This window comes from Platalea leucorodia (genome assembly GCF_965183815.1).
Source record: "Platalea leucorodia genome assembly, chromosome: 2".
Classification (NCBI taxonomy): domain Eukaryota; kingdom Metazoa; phylum Chordata; class Aves; order Pelecaniformes; family Threskiornithidae; genus Platalea; species Platalea leucorodia.
The window spans coordinates 22362281-22386750 of record NC_138824.1 but is presented as its reverse complement, the minus strand read 5'-3'; the positions used below and the strand labels follow the sequence as shown (position 1 = coordinate 22386750).

General features: G+C 38.7%; 1 protein-coding gene across 2 annotated transcripts in view; it reads right to left on the bottom strand.

The window, feature by feature from the left end:
* WASF3 (WASP family member 3) overlaps window positions 1-23411 on the bottom strand; it is a 41297-nt gene extending 17886 nt beyond the window's left edge. For both annotated transcript variants that reach the window (XM_082304495.1, XM_082304494.1), the window contains exons 1-2: window positions 23348-23411; window positions 6969-7111 (exon numbers count right to left, since the gene is read on the bottom strand). In XM_082304495.1, the coding sequence (XP_082160621.1) occupies window positions 6969-7101 (133 nt within the window). In that variant the 5' untranslated portion in view covers window positions 7102-7111; window positions 23348-23411. The remainder of the gene's footprint in view (window positions 1-6968; window positions 7112-23347) is intronic.
* Window positions 23412-24470: the final 1059 nt, after the last annotated feature.

Below are 24470 nucleotides of genomic sequence, written 5' to 3'. Positions count from 1 at the left end.
TAACAGTGCTACAGTAGACAGGAGTGCCACATGACAAACCCAACCCCCTCTTGGTCCACAGATCCTTGTGCATGCCCATTCCTTTCCCAGACCTCGCTCCTCCCAAAGTACTAGGCATTCTCATCCACCGTTTCATAGAATCATAGAATCGTTTAGGTTGGAAAAGACCCTTAAGATCATCGAGTCCAACCGTTAACCTAGCACTGCCAAGTCCACCACTAAACCATGTCCCTAAGCACCACATCTACCCATCTTTTAAATACCTCCAGGGATGGAGACTCAACCACTTCCCTGGGCAGCCTGGTCCAGTGCCTGACTGCCCTTTCGATGAAGAAGTTTTTCCTAATATCCAACCTAAACTTCCCCTGGCACAACTTGAGGCCATTTCCTCTTGTCCTATCGCTTGTTACTAGGGAGAAGAGACCGACCCCCACCTGGCTACAGCCTCCTTTCAGGGAGTTGTAGAGAGCAATAAGGTCTCCCCTCAGCCTCCTCTTCTCCACACTAAACAACCCCAGCTCCCTCAGCTGCTCCTCATAAGACTTGTGCTCCAGACCCTTCACCAGCTTTGTTGCCCTTCTCTGGACACGCTCCAGCACCTCGATGTCCTTCTTGTAGTGAGGGGCCCAAAACTGAATACAGTACTCGAGGTGCGGCCTCACCAGTGCCGAGTACAAGGGGATGATCACTTCCCTAGTCCTGCTGGCCACACTATTCCTCATGCAAGCCAGAATCCTATTGGCCTTCTTGGCCACCTGGGCAGAAGGCATGACTCTCCTTCTGCCCCAGTCCAAACCTCTCAACCACTCTGGATCAGAATCCCCAGTTTAACACTTCTCCTGCCCCAGAACTTCCCCTACAAATTTCAGGTTCCACCCAAATTCATTGCTCCTGGTCACTCAACTGACAGTACCACGCCTACTTGTGTCTCAGTCCCTCCTACCCACATACTGCTGCTTCATTTAAGATCTCCCCCTCCACAACTTCTGCAGCCAACCCCCCTCCCAGGACATCCACACTCCATCAGTTCTCCATGCAAAAAGCAAAATCCCACCTCCTGCATTTACCATGCTTTTTACACAAAAAAAATAATTTAAAATCCTACTTCTGAATTAAACTCATCTTGTTATGACCTGTATCAAGACAAGCCTGAAGAGCAGAACTGGAGGGGAGGGGGAAAGTGAAACTTTGTCTAATAGTTGGAACAATACGGAAGATGTATTACGCACCTAAATGACAGTGACTTTCAAGAGAACAGCAATTGTTGACATGTTGAGTGCTATAACCAACCTTAATATTTTAAAAAGAAAAGTACAGACGTAATGAAAATTTCAGTCAAGATCCCATCCTGTGAACATCTGGAGACCATAATTCAAAGTAAAAAATAGCCACACTTAGGAAGTCAGCAGGATCTTCCCTTTCTTGGATCATTTACTTGGGGGGGGGGGGGGGGGGGGAGAAGAACAACAAAAACAGTAAAACAATATCTGAAAGCACTGTTTGTGAATTACAAATAAAAAAAAATTAATTTGATTGCTTTGCTTTGAGTGGAGGACTTCACTGGTAACAGATTTCTTCACTAAATGTAAGATCAGCCAATAACTAACACAAAACGTTAGATATTTTGGTGTACCCAAGCTCTGCTTAGGATGCACGTGGAAGGTGGATAAGCAAGGTGTGCTGCCTACCAGCTCCCAATCTCCTCCCTCTCCAAAACAGAAGTCACACAACCACAGAATAGTTGAGGCTGAAAACCATCTAGTCTAACTCCCTGCTCAAAGCACAGTCAGACAGAGCAGGCTGCCAAGGACTGTGTCCAGCTGGGTTTTGAATACTTCCAAGGATGGAAGCTCCACTGGCAACCCGTGCCAGTGTTCAACCACCTTCACACTAAAAGTGTTCTCTAAGTGCTTCCCAGCAGCTAGTTGAGATTCAATTATAATCCCCACTTGATTTAGTTGCTGCAAATGAAGAGGTTATTCCAAGCTACAAAACAAATAAGCTTTTCAACTCTTCAGCTAAATAAACCAGGTATTACATTCTTCAGCCACCAGTATTCAGAGCTCAAAACATCAATAAATTTTAATGGCTGTTAGTTTATGTTAATGTATCACAATCTGCCTGCTGAATGAGGACTGCCACATTCTAGGATTAAACACATCACTCCTACAGAAGTCAAGCAGACAGGTGCTTGTCAGTTATCTTTCAGGAGGCAAAATAAGTCAAAGTTGATTTGTGGGAACGTAGTACTTTTAATATTGAATTCTTTTTTTTTTTTTTTTAAACACTTGCTACTATAAAACAAGTGAAAGACAGATTGTCAATCTCCTGTCAGTAAAAACAGTGACATGGTAAAGCAATATTGGAATGCACTATTCTGATTAATGTGATGAAGTAAGTTCTAGAAATAAAGTAATACTTCTCCAGTGTTTTCTATATTACCACCTTTTTAATTAGATTTTTAACAATACAGAAATAAGCAGAAAAAACTATCTGAAGTTACAAGCATGTATCTTTCATAGTATGAGAATCAGCTCTGAAGTTGAGAGAGTCATTTAAAAACATGAGATGCTTCCCAACATACAGGCAACCAAAATATTCATTTAAAAAAACACCAAAGGAATTATGCAGTCTTTCCTTCTAAGGCTCCCTCCAACCACAGAAGTAGTTGAGGGGAAATTTAGTCATGATGCCACCTCACCAAATCCCTGCTCTTCATTGGTTTTAATGTCAATTAACAGAAGTGCCGCTTTCTAGCATTTCCACAGGTCATCTGCATAGAGCTGTGTATTTGATTCCTCATAAAATAAACTTCTAAGCATTGTGAGACATTTCTGAAGACCAGTAGTTTACAAATAATTGAAATCATAATACCTCTCCCCAAGTTCTACAGTAATTACATGAAACGCCATCTTGCCACATCAGCTTATAACATCTCTAGCAGAGACCAGACACCACCTGAATTAATTACAATTGATTTTCACATACTGCACAAAAAGGTGTGCGTTAACACATTTGAATATGTTGTCCCAAAGGTATCTTTTGTCAGCAGTCAAAATGCTCAGTGCTGTAACAGAAGAGGAATCCAACAATGATGCTGGTTTCTCTGAAGACCAGAAACCCGGCAGTGTTTATTACTTCAGCTAGCTTCCTTTCACATATCGGAGCCTTTAAAAAGTACAGCTTTCCTTTGCATTCTTTGTTCCACAGCACAAGTACGTGGAAGAACACGTTCAAGTTAAAAGATTTAAGATTTAAAAGGGCTACAATTTTTCACACCGTGAACAAAGAGAAAAGGTAGACAATGACATCACCTGGCCTTCAGGTGTCAGTTCTAAAAAGACACTAGAAGAAAGATTACACTAAGGCTGCCCCAAAGGGAGCCAGCACTGCACCAATGCTCTCCTCAGGGTCCTAGGTAAGGACTGAAACGTCCCACAGAACTAGCTGGTGTTTTGTAAGTTGGAATTCACCCAGGACATGACAATTTTATCACAACATGGAGCAGAAAACAGTGATTCCACCCAGCCATTTGTAACTGGATTAATTAGCATCAGAAGCATGCTTCCCCCCCCACACTTTTTTTTTTTAAATAAGCAAAAGTGGTAGGCTGTTACTGACCAGGTCTTGATTTTTATCTGCCTCCTCATAGTACCTCCAGCACAATACTCAAGGCCAAAAAAAGCTAACTTCCCAACTCAACCTGATTTAGCAGTGGTAAAGAGCGGAGTCACACAAAGCTGGATGTAGTGTGCTCAGGCCTGTGTGCAAATTAGTTAAATTCTGAGCCGATCTACCCAAGAAAATACTAGGAGGCAAGCTGGTGAATATTACTCTCTACATGTAAGAAGTTGTCTTCCAAGTCCCCACAGATCACACTTCCTCCATTTTATGTTGTACAGCAAAAAACATTTGGTATCACTTGCATATAGGTCAAAGAAAGTAGCTCTGTACCCACGTACAGATGGTTTATACCCATGTAGAAATAAGATTTCAGCCTGACAGGTAGTATCTGAATGAATGGAGAAGCCAAAGACACAAAAATTCAAAATATTTAAAGACTCACAGAAAGGAAAAAAGTTAAGCTGTAATGGAACTTGAAACACAATGAGTATGTTAATGCACGGACTGAAATCTAATTAAGAAAACCTCAATAATGGAGTACGTACACAGTTTTTGATATTTAGTCTTCAACAACAATCAATCAGATGCAATTTATTATTTCTTCCCCATACATACACATGTACAAAACTCAGGAAACAAAACCATGGTGCAACAGATCCCGTTGCAGAGAGCAGCTTTTTTCACTGGCTAGGGTCCTGCAGCCACCAGACCAAACTTCACTGCCAAATGTAAGGAAGTATTTTGTGGAAGCTTTCTCCAAAGCCTTTGCTCCATGACTGTGTTTAGTAGGTAAAGCAAATGCTCCCAGTCCTCCCCCGGGCAGATTCTCTCCTCCCAAGTGGAGGTGAATCCCCTAGTCAAGCTTTTGCCTTATATAAAAGTGCACAGTTTCATACAGAACACTGCTCACTCTGCCTGTGCTCCAAGCCAGCTGGCTGCAAACAAACCCAAATCTGAAGACATAATAGAAAAAAGCTCCACTGAGAGCTCATTCCCTTTGGATAGGAACTTGTTCATGTCTCCTGAAAAGAGCAGAGGCAGAAGCAAGCCAAATTTGTACGCAACAGCACAGATCTGCCAGTTTTTAAAATCCACACTGAACTCACAGTGCAACATTAAAAAACAGTGTGACTGCAAGATAGACCTGTACTTGCTCTCTCTACACTTCAAGCTGCGGGAACACCAACAAGCTCTGATGCTGCCAGCAGGACATACTGCATTAGCTCCAGCACAGCATTTTTCTATGATCATTTCCTTGCTCCCAGTTGGCTTGAAACACAGGCAAAACAAACGCTGTCTGCAGAACAAAACCCTCTGCAAACATGACAGATTTTAGACTGTGGACAAGCCTGGTGGTAGACTTCACTCATTAAATACCATGTATTCATCTGTTAAAACAAAGGATACATCATTTATATGCATTGATCTTTAACTTGACACTAATAAAGTACTTTAGGGCTGTCAACAGAGACTTCTGATGACCAGAGAAATCTGCTAAGGGAAAACTGCAGGATATGGATTGTGTAAGTAGCCAGTTCCTCGGCAACAACCATAAGAGGATCTGAACAGGCAGTGTAACAGGCAGATTAGCCCCAAGACCAAAACTGAAGAAATGAAAGCTAGACATTCCTAGCAAGTCAAACAAGTGAAAAGGGTATTATCTACACTTTGGCAATCATTGTACAATGCCAAAATGAGGTCTTGTCAGATATCCTTGAATGTAATTAGAAGGCATTAGCCATTCTTCTCAATTTTCTGAAACTTAAGGATGTCAATACTGAGCAACTGCCTGGTGAAGTGGCAAATAAAACTCAGTGACAAGACAAACACAAATTAACTATAAATAACATTAGACACTAAATTGGCAGCTACTGCTCAAGAAAGATCAGAGAATCACTTGGAAACTTATCCGAAAATATCAACTCAATGTTTAGCAGCAATCAAAATTTCATCAATTCTTAGGGAACTAATAAAACAGAAAAAGTCTGTTTGATTATGATCTGAAGTCCTCAACACTCCAGCTTAAAAAGACCCCAACATACTCTAACTTACATACCCAAAGCAAAAATAACAATTATCAGAAATACAAAATGGTTTCTATCCAAAAAGAGTGCTATCAGATCAGGATACTCCAGCCTGGAAAAGATATCACTAGGAGAACACAATAAAGATTTAATAAAATCACAGATGATTAAATCACCTTTCATTATTTTTCATAACTCAAGAACAAGGAGGTATCAAAAGGAATAAACAGATCAACTTCTACTGTGGGACACTCTGCCACAGGTCACTGGGCAAGAAAAAAGTGCAATCCCTGTTTGAACACATCTAAGCAATTCCACAGACAACAGGTTTACAAATGCTCGTGACATAGGACGATTCCGATGGACATCCAGCTCAGAAACTCCCTAAATCACTGACTACTTGAGAGGGGAACACACTGTATTTCTTGTACTCTTTCCCTAAGCAGAGGCTATTTCCTATCATCACAAATTGAACACCGGACTTAGTGGGACCCGTAATCTAAACTCCATACAGACTTTCTTACATTCTTAAACCATTTCCATTTACAAAGTGAAGAAACTGATGAAGCAATAATTTCTTTTCTAGGACCAGAGTTATCAGCACAAGCAACAGCTGCTGATTGTTAAACATTCTCTGAAGAAATCTCTTTTCTCATTCATTAAGAAATATTATTCTTCTTGCAAGCACTCCAGGCATGCTTCTAGAATTGCTAGTTGTGGTGTCAACTGACAGGTGTATCGTGTAGGCTACTCTGTATGGAGCTGACACTAGCTTGCCTCAACCACAGCCTACAGGTTTGTTCAGTGAATGCCATTCTTTTGATGTACATGAGTAATTTCATTCATATGAATTGATCACACGCATGCACAAAGGAAAGGCTTAAGAAATATTAGCACATTAAGCCAAACTGAAATTTCAGTCAAATGTGTCATTTGATGCCAAGAGGCAGAAGGGTTTGCTGGCTTCATCTTGTGCAACTGAAAGCCTAACTCAAGCACTAGTTTTGTTTCTTACACCAATTTCTCTCACCTTAGAAAAATTCCTCATTTCCTGTGGCATAGTTTTGTGGTGTTGTGGGGTTTTTTTGTTTGTTTGTTGTTTTTTTTAACACTTGTAAATCTTAGAGAGGCTCTGCTTGTATAAACTTCAAAATATAAAAGACCATAAAAGCAATGAAGCAGCATTATATTACTATATTACATAAGTGGTAATGTCCTGTATCATAATTTTGCTATTTAAAACAAGCCATCTTAAAGCTTTTAATTTATTCAGTTTTTTTATCAGGAATCAAATACTTGCAGGAAGTTACAGATACTTACTTAAGCTGCTTAGCTGGCGTATGATAGCAGCCAGGGTACTATTCGTTACACATTCCAGTTCACTGGTAATTCCCTCTGGCAGAGCTCCTCGGCAGAGATGCCGCGGTTCAATGTTCCTTTTCACCAAAGGCATGGCTCACAACCTGGAATTTACAGAAAAATACATATTACATTTACAACAATGAAAATAAGGGCTATGAATCTGTGTAACACACATTTAGTTTTTTCTACAAAATCTACTTCACCTTTCTTCTTTTAAAGCACTTGCTTCGGCCTTCCTGCCATAAGATATTGTACAATTGCTACCGAGGCACTGGAGTCATGCACTCATGCACTCAAGCCAGAACATGGCAAGAGCGCTGCAGACAAGCCCAGAGGATACAGTCCATGCAGATAACGTACACAAAATCCAGGCAAAAAGTGTAAGATTTACTGTCTACACAGACCTGTGCTCCGGTAGCACAATCACTGGACTTCAGTGCACATTTGCATTTATAAAAAACTGGCAGTCCTCACAGGAGTGGCAGGAAGGATCACTGTCTGGAGCAAGCTGGCTCGCTGCCTCGGCAAGCTGGCCACCGACGGAATGTCCGTGCATTACAGCCCCCTGACTATGTCAGGCACTGACCTACCCTTGCTCCGACAGGTTTCAGTCAAAATGATAACCTCTTCTGACAGTTTGGGCAGGGTCTCACAGAAACAGGCTGGGGGAGAATAAGGAAGAAGCTGCAATGTGAGGAAGAAGATATTTTTCCACAGGTGGTGCTGAATGACAGTCTGAATGAGGTCAAGAGCACATATTGAACAGATTTTGGGAGCATGCCAGATGCGGGAAGACATTTATCTGAGAAAACAAAGGCTGTCAGAACTGGTTTTCTTGGAAAACTAGAAGAAACTAGGCTGGGGAAAACAAATACAAAAAGATATCTCAAAGCATCACAAAAGGGCACCATGGCATAGAAAACACTATGCTGCAGGGAGAGCTTTGAGAGCAAGGATGCCCAAGTGGGACAGAATTCCCCCAAAAGGGAAAGGAGAGCATATAATATAAAAAGTTCTTCAGAAGTTCTTTAAAATGTCATTAATACAATTACAAGTCAATCTGATTAGCTTTTTTGAACACTGACAATTCAATGTCCATGCACTGCTTATGAATAATACTCTGTTTAAAGACCATGTGGCACCAAAATTTTCTGGAATGAGAAGTCAGTGTATTACCAAGGGCATAAGTTCATTTGGAAAAGGCTTAACAGAAAATTTCTTTTTTATTGCACTAAAGCAATTAAAGTAACCTTTCAATTTCTCTAATTAAAAATCACATTAGTAAATTAAAAGGATCTTTTAGTTTTTCAAATGTTGCATAGTAATTTTTGTAATGACTTCTCCCCCTCTAAGGTTTAAAATATTTTCTTCTCAAGAACATTTCTAAAAAATTAACAACTTAAGTAATTAGCAAAAAGCAAATTATTTAACTGTAAGGTGATTTCAGAACAGGCCAGGAAGAAATAGGGTCATGACTTCTAAGCAGTAGTCTTGAATTATATTTTATATCTTTCTTAATATGACACGGTTTATTTGAATATGTCAGAATTTAAGGTCAGTTGAGTTGCTAAATTTTAAACACCACAGAGGTAAGAGAGGAACAATTTTTATTTTATATTAGAGCAAAAAGTTTCTTTTTTCTGTTCTATGCTTTCATATTCCTCTACAAACAGATGCATTTTAAAATATTACTTAATATTCAATGCAGTCAGTTTTCTGAACTTGATCGAAAATAGGTAAACAATGGAAATTCATAATTATTAAAGAGCATCCTAGCAACATCATACTGAACAGGCTAGCACATTGCAACTATGGAATAAAAGTCATTATGCGGAATTATTTCACTATGCAGTAAAATGTTCATAAACGTAATTAGTAAGAAGTAAATTAATAGGAGCATAAATCAGTGCTAAAGCAGCCAATTCCAAATCTTAGTATTACTCCAACACACAAGCTACAATTTTTGGTTTTCTCTAACTTTAACAACACTGCCATACAAACCAAAGGCATAAAGACTCCCTACAACTATGACAACAGAATTCCTGAAATATTGGTCAGTGATCAGACATCTCATAAAACTGTCTTTCCTTGGAACTAATTTTTATGTGCAATTCATCAGTAAAACACTCTGGTGACCAAGGCAACCATTCTACTGGGTTCGGGGTTTGTGGGGGTTTGTTTGTTTGCTTTAAGAGAATTATTGGGAATATGTTTTGCTACACATGTTTTTTAACCCACTTAAATTCTTACATGAAAAGACCAGGAGAATAAAGCCTGTTTTCCCATGGCTTTTGACTAACGTTTTCAGAGCTGGCCCCCCTCTTACCTTTTGCAGTTTACCCAACTCCTCCCCACCACCCCATGCAACGCGTGGGGGCCAGTCGGAAGCCGGCTGCATGCTGCCTGGCTAATTGCCTGCTACCTCTTGAAACACCTACCACACTGAGTATAATCAAAATGCCTTTTACCAGGAGCACTAAGTTAAGTCCCTTCTCCACACCATGTTCTTCCTCACCTATAAAAGCCAATTTGAAGAAAACATAGAACTGCAGTTGGAGATTTTTATTTCCTCACGAATTGTTTATGAAATGGTCCAAGGGGTTCAAAAGCTAGCAGGGGGGAGAGAGAGACTGACCCAAGACATTCCATTTCTTCAAAGAGCAGACTAAAACACACAGCAGCACTCAGAGTGAGGGGGAAAAAAAAAAAAACAAGCTTCATTTGTGAATGCATGATTTAAATTATTATGTATCCACCTCATTTCAGTGTGAAGTTGAATTCCAAGAGGTAAACTGAACACTGATGAGTAAATATATGCAACAGATTAAGCAATGCATTAACTGCTCCTGATCAGAGGGAAAAAAAAAAAAAAAAAACGCCTGACAATTACAAGTTTCTTCTAATTTAAAACCTTTAGGTATCTGAATCAAACTCTTACAGACCTATTCAGCTACTAACCCATTAGTAAGTAAAAAAGCTCTTATTACTATGCATCCTTGCCACTAAAGCACTACCACCCTTTTCTTCACCACACACAACTCAGACAAAGTTAATCTTGCTTAAAGAAAATTGATGGGAACTGAGGCTAAAATTTTTTCAAAATATATGTAACAGGAGATTAAACAAGGAATCAAGACAAAATAAGCCTCTGAATTACAGGAGCTTCATCAGGCTCAACCAGGCTGGGGGGGGTAGTGTGTTACCAAGCGCAGGGGAAGAAAAAGAAAAAGAAAAAAAAAAGAAAAGAAAAAAGAGTTGGTAAAGACTTCCACTGCCTTCTACATTCATCTTCCACCTGTTTCGAGTCACACTTCAGCTCCAGCTTATTACTACACAAGATATTCATTGTGATACTCTGTCACTGTATTAAACACATTAGCATTTGGTAAATCATACTCAGTTTACAACACAGAGGTTAAGTAACAGCTTCTCTTTGCTCCTATCCCCAAGTAAATGGAAAACATAAGGCAAAGAAGTTGTCGTTATTTTCAAAAACTGTATCAATTCAGAAGACTGGGACCAATCCTAGTTGATCATTTTCTTACACATTTTACCCTGGCTGAGTATGCAATACAGCCACAGACTTACAGCTAGGATAAACAGGTCCAACTCCACTCGCTGCGTGGAGCCACCTGTGCCCAAGACAGCTGGCTTGAAGCCACCAGCTGCATCTGACACAAGAGATGAAGGATCTAGAAAGATGCTATACTGCATATATATAACTGGCTGCACTAGAAACGTATGAGACATTAGCACCAGACCAGAAAAATGGGAGCAGGAGTCAAAGGCATAAAGAAGGAAATTAAGAGGGTGAGATGTGGAGGGTGACATCTCACTAAATCCACGCGTGCCTCATTGGACGTGGATCGGACGCAACATCTGGCTGGACTGAACTCCGACTGGAGCACAGACAGACACTGCTCTCCAAACCCTACAGGCATCAGCAACTGCACAGCTCCCCTAACCCAATTTCCATGCACATTCTGAAAGGACAGGACATCAGAAGCTTGAATTAGCTTAGATTAGCCCATTAAAAATTCACATTAGGTGTGCTCTCTCCATATTCTCACCTCCTTTATTCTTCTTTTTTTTTGCCCTCATAACAACTTGCATAACCACCTTTTGTTTTAAAATCAGAAGGCACTTATCCAGCAGTTATTGCTGTAGAGGCAAGCGAGGTACAGAAAGAGATAACAGAAGCATTTCTGCTTTTCTTTCTACGCTTTCCCTGTGGTTGCGGGAGTATTGCTCCAGGTCAGCTCGGACCACCTTCCTCTGGATAACAGCTGTTAAACTGCATGTAACGAGTTTGACACTGCCTTGGCAAGTCAGATTTAAAAAAAAAAAAAATCAAGTATAAAGCAGATGTACAGTAACAAACATGAAAGATGACAAACACAGTGTACAATCTTTCCAAACAACAGCAGAGCAGGACTATTATAAGCTGGGTTTTCAAGTATTTGAGCAACTGGCAAAAACTCAAAGCAACAGCTGTTCCCCAAACCTGCCTTTTGCCCTTTCACATCCCCAAAAAGACACTGTAATTTACACTAGCACTAAAAATATGTGGCTGAATTTCATGGTTCTTATAATATTAAAGTTCTTTGTATATTCACAAATACCACAAAATGAATGCAAATTCCTTATACAGCCTCCCTTACTTATCAATGTTTATTACATTGTCTCAAAGACATTGTTCAATTGTTTTCTTTTTAAATTCTTAAGAGGTTTCTTCTTATATCCTCTAGTAAAATATAACAAAGCTGAACATTTTTACCATGAAAAAGAGCTTTCCATACATCCATCCTAAATTCTCCCTGAATATATTCTATTATTTTCAGGGAGCTTTAAAGCTTTTCATTGATAAATCTCACAGACCTCTATAAAAAGAGAAACTACCATAATTCTCCTTCTATGGAGAAGAAAAACAAGAGACGGACTGAATATGCACCTTGTCATAAGTGATGTACTGGATGGGATTCCATTCAAAATGAAGCACCTAAATTTGTATGACTACAGATGTATGAGCTCAGTCTCCACGTCCCTCTTGAGAGCTCAGCAGAAGCCTAGAAAGCAACTAAATCACTGTATGTATTGATAGATAGAGAGGAGAATTATATGGTGAGCTCATATACCTCATATGTAAGCTGTGCTATGGACTCACCTAAATTTAGGTGTCTGAATCTAGAACTGAATTTCACCTTATCAAAACCAGAGAAACACAGTCGGTTTCCTCGCCTCTAGCCCCGCAATCAAGTTACACTACCTCCTAATCACAGTCGCTATGCATAGGGCATTTCAACATTTCAAATGTTTGCAGACAGTTACATTTTCCCATACCTAATGTCCTAACACTCAATTCAACAGGCTAAATTTCCATCTCTGAATGGCACCCAGTTCAGTAATATTGCCCATTTTCCTATTCAAGTTTGTAATTCTAGATAGTCTGCAATTGCCTCACCTTCAAAGTGTATGTGTGTGCTAAACAGGAAGAGAAGGGAGCGCAGGAAGATGAAAGACCCCGAACACTAGTTCTGGAGATGCTCTCCATCCCTATTTTTTTCCACGGAGTCACTATAATCACAGATCTCCCTGTCCTCCAAAGGCCCCTCATCCTTCACTATGAGACACACAGAAAGGGCTACATGGACAGCAGACACCGGTATCTTCTTATCTCAAGAGAAGGAAAGGAATACGCATGCCCTTAATGCATGACCCTTTCTATTTTCTCCTTGTCCTAAATGACTGGGATCCCAATGTTTGTGAACCTTTCCTACTTATCTGTGAATGTCATTTACTTCTTTATCAGTAATGACAAGTTAAAAACAAATAAACTGGAACTAGCATATAATCTGGAAATCATTATTTTAAGTTCATGATTCATCCGATGTCATTCATCTGTACTTTTTTAAGTTTGGCGTTTTTTAAACTGGTTTCATTCTAGACACAGTCTGAATCAACATTTTGTATACTACAAAAGAATATAAAATATTTAGCCATCATTTACTGTATATGTTACTGCTCCAATGCCCCAGAATTATTTGATATTTATCAAACAGCATCTAAACAAGACTGATTTTTAATAGCATCTTCTAGTTGTTCTAGTTCTACCAAGTATGCAATTCCTCTCTTAGACATGTTACTATCGGACAAATATCAAAACAAAATAAAGTTTTACCAAACATCACAATTACACTTTAAGTACTGAGTCCTTTACTTCCATTAGAACTATCCCAGTCTAAGGGACAGTGTATTTATTAGTTAATACAGAGTTTTTTCATGTTTCCCCTAATTTTTAATGCAGCTCTCTTGATTTTGATACTCAGTTTGCTAAAGCAAGCACAGACATTTGTTAGAAGTATACACAAAGTCTAACAGAATCCTTTTCCTTAAGGGCAACTAAAAATCAAGAACAATTTTTTTCTTATCTGCAGCAAACTACATCTTTCAACAAGACAATACATGTGAAGTGAAATGCCTAGAAAATGTCCACCTCAAAAGAACAGCTAAAATTTAATATACAGCCAACTCTCTCAACATCATTTCCACCGATCTTCCTCCTGATTGTCAAATCTACATGAAAGGCATAACAGTCAAGGCTGGAATGAACACAGGTTTTTTTCTTCTTAGCATCAGACCACCATTTCTCATCTTCCTCTCACATCATACCAACCTACCTATTAGCAATGATGAAATGGGCACAGAAACGCCTAAGGCAATTTTGTTTCTTTAACAGAGGTCTTACTTTAGTATCTGTTGCAATGAGCTACTCTGAAGGTTCACCAGCTTGGAGGGTTGTTTTCTTTTTTTTTAATTTGTCTGGGTTTTTGTCTGTGCTGCGCTCTTCAGGGCAGATTTTATGGTCCAGTGATATTATGAAGGAAATCAAGACATTAAGCAATGACAAGAGAAGGGACAACAGGGGAGGGGATAGTGTTTGGTTTTGTTTATTTACAACCTAAATGTATTTTATGGACCTATGTTTCCCCAGACAACCCTCCCCATCTCCAAAAACCCCATAAGAAGCAGAACAAAAATTTTGAGTCCGGTAGTTACCTCTGCTAACACTGTAGGCCTGCAACACAAAGTTTACAGAACCATTAAAAGATGAAAGTATTAATTCAGAAATTTCCTCTAATTAAAAAATTGGAAGAGAAAAAAAGTAAATGGAGCTCCACAGCACCGAACATTTACAATTACCTTAAATTTAGGTCTCATCAGAATTTCGCACTAACATTAACTCTAAACAAGCATATGCAAGATGACATTCGCTAATGCAGGGGGAAAAAAAAAAAAGTCCTGAGAATGATTTAACCTGAAATTAAGTAGCTATTCTTTCCATGAAAGCATACACTGTAATATAAAAGAGGTTTTAAAATACTAGCAACGACTTTGAAGACAAGTCAGAAATCTGTCTTATTTTCTCTAAAGCTTGCTGGATGATTTTTTTTTTTTTTTGCCTTTGTTCTACAGCCCCATCTTTGCATTACCTGTTGATTGCCGTTCAAGAAGATATTTGTGTATCTGCCATGCTGTAACAGCGTCAAAGGTCTCATCAATTTCTGCTTAAGTACCTGTGTCTACAGTTCATCGCCTAATAAGGGTGCCTCAATGAACAAGACTGAGGGACCACTTTGAAGTTACTGCTTTAATTTTTTTTGTTCCCAATACAAATTAAACATTCCAAAACTACAATCGCAACACTAACTTTTCTTCATCACAATGTTTTTCCCCAACAGTTTCTAAGGAAATAAAAATCTTACCATTATGAAGTACAGGCAGATCATGATAAGTTTCACCTTCTGCTCCAAAAGAAAGGTTCATATACATGTAATCCAATTAAATGGCTTCACCATTGTTAAAGGAAGAAATAAAGATATTTCTTGCTCTCTGCTAATGAAGCAAGTGTACAATCAATAGCCTAACTGAGGTTACCTCATTGTTTTATCTCCATTTCTGGGTATAAAACTACAGCTCTTTTCAGGCCAAATTAAAACAGAGAGTATAGAACATATCTATGGAATGTAATTTTTTCCTATATTAAGTTTTCTCATTGTCCAAATTAATGGATTTTGCAATTTATATTCATAGCATTTTGTCACACTGCCCAAAAAACTTTGCCAGTAAATCAGTTTGGATTTTTTTTTTACCCCCCTGTCACTTAAATATTTATACTTTCTAAGGATGTCTTATGATTTTTATAAAAATATAGGAAAACATATACACACACTATATTTTTCATGCTGAAGTACTTTTTCGTTTCCCAAACACTATTTACTTAATTTCATCACTTCATTTCTTCACCAGATAAACTTTCCCCAGAACATCTGTGAATATCCCTCAGCTAGTTTTAGCCTCTGTTCTTTTTCTCATGCTTATCTTTCCTCTCAAAGTTAAGATCTTTGGTTGTGTCACTTTCTTCTGATTCACCTTCTCACTTAGAATAGCTTACCACACTAGAGCAGTAGTAGTTTCAGGCTTTAAGCATCTCATTCTCAAGTAGCCTTCTTGAATCTGATGTCAGATTCCCATTCCTTAAAATTCTTTTCATTGAAAGAAACACAAAACAACGGAAGAAAACCACTGTGGTCCCACTGAAGCTATTTGTTAAGCTTTTAAATAAGATTTCTCCTTCACCAACACATTTTAGTCTTCCTTGGTACACTTAATGTTACTAAGATATCTATTTAAGAACAGATTTGCTTACCTGAAATCTAATATAGGTTCACAGATTGCACAATACAATAGCTTGCTGTACTGAATCCAATCACTCTGCCAGCATCGGATCCACCCACCCTTTTCTACTCATCGTGTATCAGAATACAGATGACCCAGGACACCTTCACACGTGACTAGAGTCACTTGTTTCTGGATTATAAGCTGTCCTTTTAATCAAAATTTTGTTCATTAAGCCGAAACACTAATCACACTTTCCCTCAAAAGAAATAAGGCTGAAGGACACTAAAGAAATCCAACTGATTAAACTGGAAGCCATCCACATGTGGTATACTTGTTGCTGTAAAAGAAAAATCAGGGTAAAAGAACTAAAAAAGTACATGAAGAACATGGACTGAAAAACTCTGGAAAAATGTGTAAAGAAGCTTTTACCCAAATAAGTAAATTTAAATCTGGTTTAACAGAACGGTATTACCTGACACTGGGCTTAAGGGTAGAAGGTGGCCAGTCACATCAATATAGCATGCTGAATGGGAAAAAAAGTTGATTTGTGCCTGTGTGGGTCTAAGTCCAGACTGACCACCATTAAATTTATTAATTGTACTATGTAATTCACATTTTCTCTTCTGTCTTCTTTCCATATCTACGTGGATAATGTAACCACACACACAATGATGACAACTCACATTGTTGCTTCCCACTGAACGAACAGTGACCAGTTTAAAGTATCAACAAAAGATGCCAACACATTAATCTTGTTCTTAGTGTGATGGCTGCTCATCCTGCTCATAGTCCCTTCCAGATGGCTCGGTGTGAAAGGGATGGTGGGATGGGGAAGAAGGAATACTCCATACTGTTCTGAACATCTGTTCCACTGCCTTTATACATTAAAAGAAACAAACCAAAAACCTTACTGTCACTATCAATTTTACTATTTCAACCTAATACTACTAGGCTAACACCAAATATAATGTAAATGTGTGTACATGAGAAAGGAAAAATGTCTTTTCAAGTCACATAAGAACATTTGTTTAGTTTTTGCTGTCTTAAGAATGGACTTGTTTCAATAAGCAAGTACTTATTCTGCACTGAAAACACATTTTTCTTCCATATGACCTTTCTTGAAATCTGTATTATACTCCAAGAATTTATTATCATCCCTTCTCCTATTCAAGCAAACAGAACTGAACTGAGTCATCATTTGTTTCCCTTCAGTTTTATTTGTTTGTCTTTACTGAAAAGATACACAACATGCATTTGTTGGAACTTGTTTAAATTCTATTTGAACAGTTTTGCACAGTGACCCAAAAATATTTTCCTTGTGCATATAGAGATATAGCGGTAGCTTTTTGTGTTTTAAGCAGAGTTGAAAAAGAAATTAAAAGATAGAAATTTCACTACAGTATACAGTCTACCTCTCAAATAACATTTACCCTTTAAAAATACCATCTCTTGAGAAGAGGCACTCAGCCAGAACAAGGAGAAGGAACTCGAGTGCAGAGTTAAGAAAGCAGAGGAAGCAGCGCTTTGTCCTACAGCACAGGAAAAAAAGACTTAGATTGATCATCCCCCCGCTTTTGTATCATCTTGACATGTGCAAACCATACAGCTACTGAATTATTCAGCTCTTTCTGCTTTGAATAACCAATGATTACATGTATGAAAATTTAGAAGTACTGAAACACTGATTGGAAAAATAGCATCCTGTAAAATCTGATTTTGTTTTAACCTTTAGGATCTAAATGTCCTAAACGTTAAAACAAAATTAGATTTAGGACATAAATGTCCTAAGCATTCAGTAAGGAATATAAACTGGATGAGGTCAAAAGGAGCAAAATCACCAAGCAGCAGAGAGCTAGTTATAACGCCAAGCTAATTAGGTCAGGAACAGCCCTCCACTAGCAGGTCAAAATGTTTCCAGATGTCACCAGGCTTGGATCATATCAGATTTGAGTACAGAGTTGGTTGTGTAGACAGAGCCACACAGTTCTCACTTTCCATAGCTAAACTCAGCAGCCCAGATATCTGAGGAAAATGTCTACAGGCCACTCTTTCAATAACCAGGCGAAGTATTCCCATAAAATAGGTAAGATGAATCTACCCTTAAAGTAAATCATGGTTCAGACATCTTGCTGTGCACTTCCAACACTAGCAATTCCCACTTATTTAGTACCTCTTAATTTTTCTAGCATAGTAACATGACAGGGATATAAAATTTAAAAATGGCAAAGCCAAGAGAACTGCTATTTAATAAATACTATTACTTAACTAACAATCAACCATACCAGGACATTTGCCACCTAAAGGAAGTTTCTTTCTTGTTCACCACCCACCTATTCCAGGATCTTTTTGGACTACAGTCCAAAAAGCATCATTACAAACACAAATTCCTTCTTCGTCCATCTGACAATTAAAATAAGAGGGCACAGAGTGGCTTTTCATTTCCCAGTTTACTATAAACTACTGAGAGACTATTTTAAGTGTGACTCTTTCAATATGGTCTCCTGAATGATGGCCTTATACATCTTAGAGTGCTTACTTTCAATCTGTTTTGGATATCTAATACACATTCTTCTAATAGTTTAGTTTGAGTTATGGAAAGTCACATTTTATCCACATTTACAGAAATAGAATAATTCTGTAACACAAGAATCATCAGCGTATGATATTTTACGCTACTTTAGGCAATTTGACGCTGGAACAACCTGTAACAGAATAGTAGATGTCTGCAACTATAAACAAGCCTTTTCTTAACATTTAGGCTACAATAATGCACAAACAGCTCTTGGAGACCATTTTGAGCGCATTTGTCCCAGCCTTCCTCCCTCACAAACAGTAAGTGGTATCAGCAGCAAATGCCTTGATTATTTGAAGAAAACGTATGATGCAGCTAGGCCTTGCTGACTTATGTTGATCCCATTTAACAGAGCCTTACTGGATTTAAAGTGCTTGAAATAACCGCCTGGGTCACAGCCCATGTGACAAAGGCAGCCCGGTAAGGCCTCAGGAGCCCGCCTGCGGTGAGAACATGCCGTTCAGATCCTCAAATGACCTCAAGCTAAACCAGAAGCAAATTCAGTCATTTGTTTCTCAGAACTCCAATTAACCCTAAATTGGAGGGAAAAGTACAAAAGGGATGAAGTATCCCCTTCATTCCAATAATATCAATTTTATGGCAATACACAGTGTTACTTATTTCCCTTATCATCTAATTTATCATTAAAATCCTTTCAGAACAGCATTTTTCAGAAAAAAATTTTTTGCCCCACAGCAGTTGATCTAAAATCTAAAATGTCACAGGGATGTGTTAAGTTTTCTCATAGTTCAGTTAATCCAAAATCTAAAATGTCACAGAGAAGTGGTAAGTTTTCTTATAGTTCTTTACCATACCAAAAAACCTCCAAAAATCATATATACACAAGTACACAGTTTGTGTACATATATATTTTATATATACACATACACACAGAGATATATACACATTCTTTACAGCTATGACACTGATGATGGAAGAGAGCAATAATATAGGTCAAACTGCAAAAGAAAAAAACACTTTGTACCATGACAGCTCAGCATTAATCTCTGCCTGCCTCAACTCCTAACGTGCCTCCTCGACTCCCAGTTCCCTCCTGGCAGGACAGACCTTCCCACTGGGAAACAACTGCAAAGATGCTTCATCAGGCTACTGCAGCATGTCATGATCTTTCAAATACCTTGCAGTCAAGCAACTTCCATGTCCACCTGAACAACCAGGTTCTTGGAGACAGCAGCAGAAATTTCCTGGCATGTGTTCCCAGCACACAGACAGCCCATGAAGTTTTAAGTTAATACAAAATAAATCAACATCCCTAAAATTCCTCAAGGTAGAGATTCTCACCCACCCCTGCCATGGAATTTCAGCAGGAAAATCAGAAATTCTTCTGATTACAAAGCTACCACCAACACTGCACTTTCCCTATGTATCAGGAACCTGGAAGTGGCAGCTAGTCTACGTGGGCAAAAACACAGATTTATTTTGGGTGCATTTTAAGGAAAAACTGAACAAAATATTTCGCGCTTTAATCCAACAGCTGAGTCTAAGTGAATCAACATAAAAATTCCTAACTATTTTCATCCTGAGCCAAGTGCGCCATCTGTTCCCATGAAGTCCATCTTCTGGTGGCTACCGTACTACGGCGTATCACAAAGTGTCAGGCGAGCAAGGCCGGGTGCATAAATCAAGAAAGATACTATGAGTAATAGAGTGTAACACTCAAGACAGTAGCAAAATAAAAAAATAAAATTAAATTAAAAAAACCCAAACAAACAATCAAAAAAACCAACAAAAAACCCACCACCCAAAGAAACACCACAAAGCACAAGTAGCCTTATTAAGCCCCAGCATTAATGAAGCCACATCTTCTGCAGCTTTGGGTGTTGTGGTTATTTTGCTTTGGTGCCTAAGGAGGGCTGAGCTCTGATTAAAGGTTTTCCCAGAGTGGGGATGCTTTTCCTATCTTTCCTACTGCCAGTGTTCAGTAACTTGAACACTAATGATGCAATTTCTCTCTATCAGGTAACCTTCCTCTCTCTCTTGCACACAGTTACCATCTTCAAGTTAATCACAGAAATCATTCATGTTTGATGCACAAGAAATTAGCAATTCATAATTTTCCAGTTCATAAAATAAAACAGTAATAGTTACAGATGGCGCAGCAGAACGTCCAGTTATAAGTGCAGGAGCTCCATATACCCCTACAATTGAATCACAAGCAAGTAACACAGGGTTCAGCAGAAATCAAGACGGATCATAGCCCTTTCCCTGTCCTTACTGATACTGAAGACATTTTTAAAAATCAAGTTACATGGACAAATACCCATTTATACCTTTCACCAGGAACAGAATACCAAGACAAATAAAACTGTAGTAAAAAAATAAATCTGAATACACTCGGTATATCTAATATTTTATTAATATATGAAGCCCATCAAGATTGAAAGCAGCTACATCTCACCAAATATAAAAAAATTACTTTCCCTTGGTGTTTCTGGCTCTTTTGTGACAGATCCTCCATTTTACTAGCATGCCAAATTCAGATGTCGAAGTTCTGCCCACCATTAACTTCCTAATAATTCAATGTATAATCCTTGTGTGAGTTTTTTTCATTTGTTTTGTTTTGGCTTTGGTTTGGTTGGTTGGTTGCAAGGGGAGTTGTTTGTTTGGGTTTTTTGGGGGGGTTGTGTTTTTTTGGGTGTTTGGTTTTGGTGGGTTTTTTTTTTAAATAAAGCCTAAAATGAATGTCAGGCATTAGTAAAAGTAACATGTTTTGATACAGTAATGTTGGCTTACAAAACCTTATTTGCAGCATTGAAGAGATTGCCTCGTTACATATGCAGTAACTCCCATTATGAGACAAATAAGCTACTATAAAACCATAGTGAGTCTCAGACCAAATACAGCAGTTAGTCTTCTCTAAAAATCCCCTTTCAAGACTTGAAGGCTGAAAAGCTGTGTTGCATGAAATCTGGCATTGTATCAACAGATCTCCATGGAGCTGGGAGGGTAGAAGTGCTCTAGAAACCAGCTTCAAGGAAAAAAAAAAAAAAAGCATTCTTACCGTGTATAATCAATCACTAAGAAGAGGCTTAAGCAACTTTTTTCCCCAGCTAAAATCATCAAATCTTAGGTAAGATTACTGGGGATGCAGAGGTTACCGATGATAATACTAAATAATTTTTAAAGTCTGCTTTCTTCCAGTATTTCAAATCAGTGCATTTAAATATCCTTTATGGAACCTTTGGTAAACATGTCTTTCTGTCTTTCTTCAAGACATATATGTATATAGGTCTTGAAAATGTAAACATAGCTTTTTAAGAGCCTATGAAATTTCAGAACCTAACATTGAACATTTGGAAGTATCATATTGATTTACAGCTCACTCTATAATTCTCCTCTTTTAGTCAATGCCAAGTGTGGGTGAGTTGGGAGGAAAAACAGTCTAATAGTATTACATAGTATAATAAAAGCAGAACCGAAGAAAATACATTGAGTCCACAAGAAAGAGTGGCACCATCCATCAGTGGTTTTCCACTTTCGGACCTCTGGGGATGCTGAAAGACTTCAAAAGGCATTAGGAACAGTAACTAAGGTTAAAGACTACATTAGCAAGTTGTGTGGTACCATAGCAGCAGAAAGACCTGCAGAGCAGAATAGTTGGTACTGATTATCCTGTGTCCATCTTATATCTTTTTTTTTTTTTTTTGTAGGGAAGCAGAGATTTTTTCCAAACTAGCTCTCACCTGGTCTCATGGCCCATTAGATGCTGAACACCATCAGGTATGCTCCTAGAGAACACCTTTTGGTTTTAGACTGATCAGAAAAGAGTTCATATACTCCACAACTGAGGAATTTGCATCATAAACAAACTCCTGGATCCAAACTAAACCAATAGCATAATGCACCCTAAAATGCCTGTCTTCTCGGCATGTTTTAATTCACTACATAAAGGTTGAAAAAGAACAGGGTTTTTTGTTTGAATTTTATGACAACAAGAAGGAGGAAAAGAGGCAAACACTAGTTGAAAAAAAACAATCATCTTAAGGCTGAAAACCTGCTACATAGTATTTTTTAATTATGGCTCCATCCAATATTTACGTGTGAAGGCTCCATGGGAAAGGAGGGAATAAAGACACTCTGCACAAGAGCCAGAGCTTCATATAGCCTCTCCTTCCCTATAACGTACTCAACACTTGGGGAAGGATCTCATCTTCCCCACTAGCTGGCAGTCACCCACGCACCAAATTCCTGGCAATACAGCCAACTAAAACCCACTGAAAGAGGAGCGGACTGCCTAAGCCTAGCAAGGTTGCAACTGCAAAGTAGCATCAGAAAGCCTATTACAGTAAGGTTGCATAATACCTGTGTTACTACAGTATCTATACACCTAGACATCAAATTTACTCTCCAAACTTGACAAAGGCAAGAAGCAGCATCTCAGTTACGCAGTTGAGAGACACAAAGCTACTTGATGACACTGGCAGGCACATAAGCCCCGTAGAAGGATCGGAAATTGGACCTAGATCACACCAATACTTAGCAACAAATACTTCAACCACAAGATGAGTTATGTTTCCTTCTCGGAAGCAAAACCCAGTTACTGCCTTAGGATCCACTCCACTTAAAGTTGTGCTTTTTAAGACAGCTGTAAGCCAACCACTCCTTGATTTAATTAAATGGATTCCTTTCCCGATTCCCTGTTTCAACATTTCTGCTATTATAGTGGCTGCTCCTGGCTGAGCTGCTTCCAGGGCTAGAATCAGATTGGAAGTGAGCAGAAACTTAATCCAGAGGAAAGAAGTCAAAGCAGTTTATGGCATTACTGCCCTTAGAGCTGAGACCATGCAAGTGATAGTGAGAGCGCTCAATCTGCTTCAGCACAAAGAAAAAAAAAAAAACTAACAGCAATTCAAGCTAACCTCCCATTTCACACTGAAACAGGACAGAGGCATCCAAAAGACCAGTTACAATGTTTAGTTGCTTAGGTGAATAGCAAGCTAAGCACAAGTGACTACCTAAAATGTGGTAACTAGACCTGAAAGATTACTAACTGCTTTCTACAAGAAATAGCATCAATATTGTCATAGAAAGAGGATTGAAATCTAGTCATAGAATCATACAATACCCTGAGTTGGAAGGGACCCATGAGGATCATCAAGTCCAACTCCTGACTCCACACAGGGCAGCCTAAAAGTTAAACCAGATACCCAAGAGCGTTGTCCAAGCGCTTCTGGAACCCCAGCTGGCTTGGGGCCACAACTACTTCCCTGCAGAGCTTCTTCCAGTGCTTGACCACCACCCTCAATGAAGAACTTTTTCCCAATACCCAATCTGAACTTCCCCTGATGCAGCTTTAAGTCATTCCCTTGTGGCCTGTCACCGGACACCAGAGAGCTAAGATGAGCACCTCCCTTTCCGCTCCCCCTCATGAGGAAGTTGTAGACAGCGATGAGGTCACCCCTCAGTACCCTCTTCTCCAAGCTGAACAAACCTAGTATCTTTAGCTGCTCCTCATAAGCCATGCCCTCTAGTCCATCTTTTGGTAGGAATACAGACCTATGACACTAAAGAGCTCAGATCTGTTGCAATTTTCTGTCACCCTCTGCTGCCACATTTCCCAAAATCACGTAGGAGTCCCATCAAACTCTGAGAAGGCCAACAAAAACCCTACTGAATAGAAGAAAATAGACATTTCTTGTATGTTTATTCCTCAGGCTGAGAGGCATCTGTCATGTCCCAAGGACTGTATTACATGACATCTCAGGTACGCATAACAAATTCTGTTTACCTTGTTAGCCACATAAGTAGTTAATGCCTGCATCATTTCCATCTTTTTCATAAAAAGATGCTTTTGGTGAATGCTAACTTGGTATACATTGATTTCTGTGGTTTGATTACAAAAAGAAAAAACAGCATATACCCATAAATACTTAAGACTGAATTAATTTTAAAAGCATTAAGTATTAAAGGATCATTTTTTAACAAATATACAGTACTCCAAAAGAGGAGGGTGGACAGAAACTCAGCAAAAAATTGGTATCCTCTTCTCGGGAACAAGAAGTCACCAATCTGATGAAAGGTACCATCACATCTCAAGAAAAGCAGTTGCTCTTAGCTCCTGGTAAATTGTAAAGGTCCTTTTTTTCTTTTTCAATAGAGTAAGATGGAATCAAGGACAAACCATTAAAAAAAATCAAAGGAACCTATTCTCTATATGTTTTGGATCTAAAAAGTTTTAATTCTTACAA